General features: G+C 45.4%; 1 protein-coding gene across 1 annotated transcript in view; it reads right to left on the reverse strand.

The window, feature by feature from the left end:
- The window catches only part of LOC131394234 (collagen alpha-1(I) chain-like), a 32251-nt gene extending 30195 nt beyond the window's left edge, over positions 1-2056 (reverse strand). Inside the window, exons 1-2 of the mRNA XM_058525452.1 lie at positions 2032-2056; positions 1014-1156 (exon numbers count right to left, since the gene is read on the reverse strand). Coding sequence (XP_058381435.1) covers positions 1014-1156; positions 2032-2056 — 168 coding nt within the window. The remainder of the gene's footprint in view (positions 1-1013; positions 1157-2031) is intronic.
- Positions 2057-9620: the final 7564 nt, after the last annotated feature.

Raw genomic sequence — 9620 nt, forward strand, 5'->3', positions numbered from 1 at the left:
TTCCTTCTGGTCCTGTCCCCTCACTCCTGCGCCCTAGGACTGCACCTCCAAAAGAGACTTCACGCTTTAATTTGCCTTTGTTTTCGAAGGACCCCCTGGCTAAGAAGGGGAATAGCAATAGCTATCATGCCACAGGGTTCTGGTGAGGATGAATGAGTCATGCCTACGAAAGCCCTAGTGCGCTGGAAAGAACCAAAAAGAGCAGCGAATATTCTCAGACTCAAGAATCGGTCTTCGGTTGCTCCCCCATGTGAAAGGTTCCTACAAAAGGCCAAGATGAATCTTGAAAAAGGACTTCAAAAGAAGCTCAGTAAGCATTCAGTATGCACCTGTGGTATACAAGGCCCTACACCAGTTGCTATGTGACTCACATCCAGTCAGAAGGGTCCCAGGCCCTGGGACACCAAGGTGTAGTGGGGGCTCTGGCAGAGAAAGTACAGACGTGAGGAACTATAATTCGGGGGGGCCTGCATTAAAAACAGAACAGAGTGAGAGCAATGGGAGAACAGGAGAGGAAAGTTCATTTTGGGAGGGGTGGTCCGAGAGGGGCTTGTCAAGAAATCATTTGAACAGAGCTTTGAAAAGGTAATAACGCCCTTGGTTCCGGGTTTTACCATTACAAGGCATTCTCCATATCTGTGATCTCACTGACCCTCGCCAGAGTCCCAGGAGGGAGGTCGGTGCCCCCATTTTACAATTTGGAGGACCGAGGCTCAGGACACTAGCTTGACTTGGCGTGGATGCACAGACTGAGGTAGAGGAGACCTGGGCAGGTGTTTAGGCTCTTCTACTTTTGGAAGCTGGCTGAAGGATGGATTGGTTTCCAAAGACAGGGAAGGATATTCTGGCTAAGGAAGTGGCATAAGCCAACGTCCTGAGGCAGGCTGCCTCAGGGGACCTGCAGTGGGTCACTGTGGAGAGAAGTAGGACAGAAAAGATGGTGGGACCAGACTACATGGTCTAGAATGCCAGGCTGCGGAGTAAAATGCATTATCCGGGGAGAGGGAACCTGCCCAAGGTTTCTGCACAGGTGTGTGCGACATGATCAGGTCTGTGCTCTGAGATGACTGCATGGTGATGGGAAGGATGCAGGGGAAGGTGGGAGTCAGCTGGGAGGTGGAGGCCACGATCCAGGAGAGAGGTGCCCATATCTGGCCTGGAGGAGAAGAGGGGAGGCAGGTGCAGATCCCTGGGGCCAGCACATCCTGAGCACAGAGGAAGTGCAGGGGCTGTGGCAGGAGGGGGCTTGAATGTCTGGTGTGTGGTACACCCATATGAGTGAGCTTTCAGGGAGGGAATAAATTTGACTTTCTGTTAGTGTTACTCTTGTAGGTATATTTATAGCGAGCCTTCCCTCTGCCCTCTGTTGAAGGCATTCTTTATTTTATTTGATCCTATGGAGGTGAGTACAATTGTCCCCACTTTACAGATGAGAATACTAAGGCTCAAAGTGATTCAGTAACTTTCCCAAGCTGCACAGCTATGGGGCATCCACACATGTCAGGGGCCCAGGACAGTCTTGTTTATGCCTGTTGTCCTAGGTAATATTTAATGTGCCTTCTTTTACTCTCCAATGTGTCCCGGCTTGGATGATGAATTATATGGTCAGCCAGTGGTAGGGATGGAGACAGAATTCACCCTCCAGTTTCAAAACTCCAGAGCCTGCTGTCTTGCCAAAACTCTACTTTGTCTTACCCTGGCCATAGACCAAGGGCCCTTTGGTCTAGAGCAGTGGCCGGAGGTTGGGAATGGCACTGTCTGGAGCCGGGGACACTGGTGTAGGGGACTCAGGTTCCACCAGGGTCGAGCCATAGGACCAACTGCAGCATCACAGACTGTCACTCTGCTTCCTGCAAAATGGGTGGCCAGGCCCTGTCCAGTCACTTGCCCACCGGCTCAGAGGCTGCACAGTATATCTGAGAGACATCTGCCAGACACCGACAGGCTCAGGCCTGTAACCCAGTTGCCCCCTGAACATCTCCTTGGATGTCACTGGGCACCTCAGCTCAACATGCCCTAACCTGAGCTCACCAGCCACACAGGGCAGCAGCGCCATCCATCGGCTCCTGAAATCAATCTCTCCTCTCTCAGGCCCCATATCACATACACTTCATGTAATTAGTTAAAATGAGGTCGTACTGGATCAGAGTGGGTCCTAAATCCAATGTGACTGGCATCCTTATAAGAAGAGGAGAGACACAGACACACACAGCGAGAATGCCGTGCGCTGACAGAGCAGAGGTTGGAGTCTGTAAGTTGAGGAATGCTAAGGATTGTTGGAGCCACCAGAAGCTGGGAGAGAGGCCTGGGAAGATTCTCCAGAGGGAGCCAGCCCTGCCAACATCTCGATTTAGGACTTCTGCCCTCCATACTGTGCAAGAATACACTTCTGTTCTTTTAAGCCCCTAGTCCGTGGTACTTCGTCATGGCAGCCCCAGGAAACCCACACACAGCTCGAGCCCTCCATTGTGATGAGTAGACGGACTCGCAGAGACTGGATTCCTGGTCCCACTGCCCCGCAGCTCTGCAGCCTTGCAGGAGCTTCCCTGACCGTCGCTCCTGTGTCTCCTCAGGAGAAGAGAGCACGATATGTATCGAGCGCCCAGCACGGGGCTGGGAATATTCAGATCCATAGTGGCCCAGAATTTCTCAGGTTTTAGAAAAGCCACAGGATGCGTGTACCAAACGTTCCCTTACCTCTCCAGCGGGGTCAGCGCATTACTCAATAATCAAACACCTCGATATTTCCACAGCCGAACGTATGAACACTCGCCAGAAGTGGAACGAGAGCCACTGAACAGCCTCGTATCGGTTCGGGTCAGGGTTTGCTGCCAAATGAGTGTGAGCATCAAACTTACCCGGCAGCCAGTTCCTCTGTTCTAGGGTGAGAAAGGGTTTAACTAACGCTGTCACCACTCTGAAACACTTTGAGCCTCAGTATGGACTGGTGAGGCCGCCAAGCTCTACACAGGAAAGCAAACCGACCAAACGCTTAAGACAGAAAATCCTGAGGCTGCTCATTTTGATTTTGAAGGACAAATTGCTTATCGCCCAAGTGAAGATTAGATTCCACAGCGTTGCTGGCCCCAAGGGGCATTGTGTGGTGTGTAAATACTCATTTCTTTAGCTGGCCTATTAGAACATGGAGCTCAATGAGCCAAAGCTTGTTTGCCCCACCTCCTGGAAAACACCAGTGGCTTAATGTTGAAGGTGCCAAGCACAGTACTGAAGTGCTATCTAGTGTTCCTAAGGCCAAGAAGGCTGTACTGTGCCTAACGGAGAAAATATGTGTGTTAGATCAGCTGGTTCAGGCCTGAGTTTCAGTGCTTTTGGCCTTGAGTTTACTGTTAATATATCAGCAATATGTATTAAATATGGTGTCTTTGAACAGAAACACACATAAAACAAGGTGATGTGTTGATGGGTTGATGAAAGTGCTGTGACCAGAGGCTCACAGGAACCTAACCCTGTATTTCTCCTAGGAGCAGTGGTTCTAGCATTGTATTCATTAATTCAGTGTTTGAGGCAACTTTATAGAACATAACTCCTGCGAATAACAAGAATGGACTGTAGTAAATAATTAGGAAGCGATGAGCTTCAAGTGATTTTTACCTTTGTTTCTTAAATTATTCTTTTCAGTTAAATTAATTTATTTACTATGTTTTCAGGTTAAATTATTATGTAATCGTAAACTTGTAAAATATGATTTTTCATGGCTTTGTCTAACAACTGACTTGCAAACTTCCTGACATTTCCAGTCGTCTCTCGCGCGTCTGCTCCGGCACGCCACGAGCTAGGAGGAGCCACAGCAGGAATAAAGGTCTGCCTGGCTCCAAACCCGGTCTCTTGCTTTTTGAAGCTTCACGCGGAAACCCTTAAGTAGGACGGAAAAATCGAGGTGCAATTGCCCGCTAGGCTTTAGTGTCACTCAGGGTGCAAGACGGGCAGTGTTCGCTGGGAAAGGACCACGCACCTTCTCGTGGTTCAAGTCTGACTGCAGAACTTGGGAGGAATTTATGAAAGAGAGTTCCTCAAACCACGCCAGGAGATAGGCACGTCATGAAATGACGGAGACCCTGTGCCTTTGGAATTTTACTTAGTATAAACGAACACAGATAAATGCTAAAACAGTGAGACAAAACACCCAAGGAAATGAAACCAGAACCAAAAAGGATATATATCATAAAAACCTAAATATAATCAGACCACAACATGATAAACTACAATTTCTTGTGTTCACCGTCTTAAGTTTTACTTTTGCAGACCTTTGTATTTGGAGGACAAGGGGATAAAAATGAGTACAGTTATAGATAGAACTGTCTGGTGATTTTCAGCTGTTTTGAAATTCCACAATTTGTTTTTTTGTCTTTAGATTTTTTTTTAATTGAAGTATAATTGACGACACATTATGTTAGTTTCAGGTGTAAAACATAATGATTCAATATTTTTATATATTTGTAAAATGATCACCACAATAAGTCTAGTTAATATCCATCACCATATATAATTATAGAATGTTGTTTCTTGTGATGAGAACTTTTAGAATTACTCTTTTACCAACTTGCAAATATGCAATATGGTATTATTAGCTACAGTCACCATGCTGTAAGTTACATCCCCGTGACTTATTGATTTATTTTGTAACTGGAAGTTTACACCTTTTCCATGATTTTTTGTTTGCTATTTTAAGATTATAATTAAAGCAAGTTGCAAATGTGTTTTGGGATTTGATGATAGCCCTTGGCGTCACGGAGAACCTGTGGAAGTAGGCATGATGGTTGTCGTGATCCGTGGAGTAGGAGAGGAAGGTGGGCAGTGGAGGACAAGGAGCAATTGACGTGAGAGCCAAGGGAGAGATCCAGCTGAGCTCTTTAGGGGAAGGAGAAATTGCAAGCTTTTTTTTCCCCCTGAAAACTGTATTTTCAAAGCTATGGATATAAATACACACCAAAAGCCCCAGTAAATGTTTTTGTCATTCTTTACAGTGATTGTGACTTGTTTAATGCTGATAAGCATTCCTGTAGTCATTTACACCTCATCAGGATGAACAGGACTTAGAGCACCTGAGAAAGTGAAACAGGAAAGAGCCTTAAATCTCACAGGGGAGGAAACTGAAGCCAAAAATGTTGAGGTGTCCTCCCCATGCAGGTAGTAAGTGAACACATGGGGTGTCTTAGTCTATTCAGGCTGCTATAACAAAAACACCATAGGCTGGGTGGCTTATGAACAACAGACATCATTTCTCATGGTTCTGAAGGCCAGAAGTTCAAGATCGGGGTGCCAGCATGATCAGGTGAGGGCCCTTTTTCTGGTTCATAGCTGGCACCTTCTTGCTGTGTCCTTGCGTGGTGGAAGGGGTGAGAGATCTCTGTAGGGTCTGGTTTTTGTTTTTTTTTTTTTTGGTGATGAAGTTTGGCCTTGAGCTAACATCTGTTGCCAATCTTCCTCTTCTTGCTTGAGGAAGATTGGCCCTGAGCTAACATCTGTGCCAGTCTTCCTCTATTTTGTATGTGGGTCTCTGCCACAGCATGGCTTGATGAGCAGTGTAGGTCCACGCCTGGGATCCAAACCCAGGAACCCCAGGCCACCGAAGCAGAGCACACTGAACTCAACCACAGTGCCACTGGGCTGGCCCCTGTAAGGTCTCTTTTATAAGGGCACGAATCCCATTCATGAGGGCAGAGCTCTCATGACCTAACCACCTCCAAAAGGCTTCACCTCCTAATATCATCACCTCAAGCATTAGGATTCCAACATATGAATTTGGGGGGACGCCATGCTATGGCATGGAATAGGGCCCCATCTCCTGCCACCTGGCCCTATGTGCGTCCATCTCCTCAGGCCACTTCTCGATCCCCTGTGTTCTTCCGTACCCTCTGCCGTCTGTTCACATTCTGTATACAGTAGATGATAACCCGAGTAAGGTAGGATGAAGTCAACTTCCAATCTTTCGCCAGGACTCAGCTATCCCATTCTGCCGCTGCATTTCTTTGAATGTTTATTCTTTGTGCCTAAGACTCTAGACAGATATACCTAGAAGATGGAGAGCTGAACTTGTGGATATTCATAACACACCCCTTCCAGCCACACCAGAGTTGAAATTAATGAGGTGACTTTTGGAAAGCGCCTTGGGATGGGGGCTGGTTGCCAGGGGAGCCAATGATGTGATTAGAGGGTTGGGACTTTCAGTCCCATGCCGCTGATCTCTGGAGAGTGGTGAGGGGCTGGAGGTTGAATTGAGCCCAGTGGCCAATGATTTAATTAATCATGCCTATGTAATGAAGCCTCCATAAAAACTCAAAAGGACCAGGTTTGGAGAGCTTCTGGGTTGATGAACATGTGGAGTTTTGGGGAGAGGGGTGCACCCAGAGAGCATGGAAGCTCCTCGCCCCTTCCCACATACCTTGCCCTATACATCTATTCCATCTAGTTGTTCCTGAGTTATATCCTTTTATACTAAACCGGTAACTTAGATAGTAAACTGTTTCTCAGCGTTCTGTGTGACCCACTCTAGCAAATTAATGGAACCCGAGGAATGGGTCACGGGAACCTATGATTTATAGCCCTTTGGTCAGAAGCACAGGTGACAACCTGGACTTCTGATTGGCTTCTGAAGTGGGGGCAGTCTTGTGGGACTGAGCCCTTAACCTGTGGCTTCCAGGTAAATAGTGCTGGAATTGAGTTAAACTGTAGGACACCCAGCTGGTGTTGGAGAATTGCTTGGTGGTGTTGGAAAACCCCCACACATCAGAAGTAGGGTCAGAATTGTATAAGGGAACCAAAGCACAAAAGACAAAGTGTAATAATAACCCCATGAAGGGGTTATTTTTCATGTTTTCGTGTTTATAGGCTGCTTGCATAATGCATTGTCTTGTTTGGATTCTCACAACTGCCCTATCCTATAGCTAAAGCAGGTGATGTTAACTCACTTTTGCATCCAAAGATACTGAAATTAAGTGTATCGCCCAAACAGTGGTAAAGACCCAGGATTTGAACAGAAACCCAGATACTTTGCGCAGAAGTCCGATATTCTCCCCACCACACCCAGCTGCCTCACAGAAATTAATTCCAGGGATGGTAACAGCCTAACACTGAATATTTCCCATGTTTCAAGCAGAGTTCTAAGCACTTCCCATGGTCAACTCCGTCAGTCATTTGGTCTCACCATAAGCTATGAGATCAATACTTCTGTCATTGCACAGACAGGGAAAGTAGAGAAGCGGATTTACTTACTGTATGGACCTATGCTCTCTGCCATCCTGCAATGCTTGTGAAATAGTGTTATTTTCTTATGGAACGCTAAAAATTTTATTTCCAAGAATGCTAACAATTTGACAAATAGTATGACATAATAATAAATTCCTTCAAGAAACATTGTGGTTACTGATCCCATGAGCCTTAGAAAGATAACTTGGTACTTACTCCCGCGGGTGGGAAATTCTGCAGTCCTTTGACATTAGTCACTCCTTAAAGGCCAGACAAGGTAGAAAGTAGGTTACAGTGTAATCAAACACCAGTAGTGGAAAATTTCATGTTTGATATCAGGAGACACACAAAAGGGGCGTGTTGTTGAAGAATATAAAAGAACTACTTGGAAGTAGAGAAGAGCTCAAATTGCACTGGAGATCAATTTCATTTTCCCTTCAAGGAGGCCAGAAAGACATATTTTCATTTTCTTGAGTGAGAGAAGAGGAATGTAAACTATTTCTTAGGGAGGAGGTTTGCCTTTTTCTGGATTGGAGGGTGAAAGAAAGCTGGAGAAGGCATCTTCAGAGAGGGAACATCACAGAGCAGAGATAACTCTTGGCCAGAGAGCAGAGTCTCATGTGAAAGTTGTTTTATAAGAGGTTGTTCTATAATACTGAAGCTAGATCCTCTCAAATCAGTATTGGAATGAGACAGAGTATCAAAAAATAAATAGCCAAGGATGTCCTCGTTAACTGCAATGAAGTTTGAAGTTATGTGAGTATCAGCTCTCCCTCAATATGAACTAGAACTATGGTCGTTCCTTCTGGTCTATTAAGAATACAACGGTGTTTTAAACTTGACTTTTTCATTGGGCTGTTAGAATAAAATGTGGACCTTCAGGAAAATCTTATGGTTGGAAAAGGCACATATATATCCAGAGACACCTTTACTGAATTAATGATATGGGCTATTTATTCAACTAAAATTTTAACACAGCGAAGGTGCAAATCAAGAGGGAAAGAGGAAATGTAATTGCTTCTAAGAGCAGAAACCTCGTCTTTTCATTCATTTTATATCCTGAGACTTGCACAGTGGGGTGTATGTGGGGGTGTGTGTGTGTAAAAGAGAAGAGAGACAATGTATGTAAGAGCTCAAAAGAAACACTGCCTGATAAATGAATTTACTAAAAAGTTATAAAAACAAAGTTACTGAAGCATGTAGTGACTTTCGCTCTTTCCTCTATTTATAAAACAAGTAAGTTATTTGCCAGACGAAAAGCTGTTTACTAAGTTTTCTCAATAATCCTTCTTCCTTCAAATTATCAGACATCATACCAAAATGATAATTCTTTACATGTGTTTAAAGAGGAATTTTCTGTGCCTCTTTCTGGCTAATAATTCCTTCTTCTCTGGAAATGATGCCAATTCCAGACAGGGTGGAACCCAATGGCCATGTCTCCACTATGGGAGTAAAGTGATTGGGCCACAACCGCAGTGATTGATCCAAATAGGGGCCAATCAGAGTTGTTCTCTGTCTTTTTTTTTTTTTTTAACTAGAGCTGGGAAGGGTAGGGCTGGAAGTGGAGCTACATATACGAGACTCTGACGTTGTTAATCGTCACGTTTTTTAATTATCTGAGCCACTCCACTAACTTTCCAGAGAAGTTCCCATTTTGCCTAAGACAGCCAGGCCACAATAAGAGAGAATGAACGTGACACACGCTGAGAGGAGAGTCCTGGCAGTGTTCAAAACTCCAGTTCTAGTTGCTTCCAAAGCTCAACTGTGTCGCCGTCATTCCCTTCATTTTATTATTCATCCCCTTCCTTCCATTATTTAAAATGTTCCAATAACCTTCCAATAAAGTCCCCTTTGTTTTCAGCTAGTTCAAGTTTGTCACTAGTACCTAACCGAGACCCAAAATAAAACATCCTACAGGCTCGATGTAGCCCAATAAACTGAGAAGTCCTGCTCCTGGTTGAAAATCTGTGGGTGATTTTTCAGGTCCAACCACAGGCAATTACACAGCTCTACCGGGCAGGCCTCACGGGGGAAGGCTGCCCTCCCCACCCCAGACTTGCTGCCCCATCTGTGCACGCAGTCTCTAAGGGGACTTGCAGTCAAGGATGCAGGCGCCCCCTGCCCCCGGGTCCATGAAATGCAGGACCTGCTCGGGCCTCCTCTGTAGTAAGATGATCCTCACGTCTCTGTTGACCCACTGAGCCTCGCCTGGCGCCATTCCTCGGGGAAAATGGAACACTGGAGGACCTGGCACTTTTTCCTGTTTAACCTCTTGCTTGTACTAAGTGGTAAGTCGTTAAAGTCTTGGCTGTTACTTCCAGTTTGGCGTGTGATCTTAATTGAGCACCTCCACACTTGGCAGCTCAGCTCTTGAAATAAAGTAGTCAATGAAAATGGGATCTCTATTTGCATTA

Source organism: Diceros bicornis, chromosome 30 (genome assembly GCF_020826845.1).
Source record: "Diceros bicornis minor isolate mBicDic1 chromosome 30, mDicBic1.mat.cur, whole genome shotgun sequence".
NCBI lineage: Eukaryota > Metazoa > Chordata > Mammalia > Perissodactyla > Rhinocerotidae > Diceros > Diceros bicornis.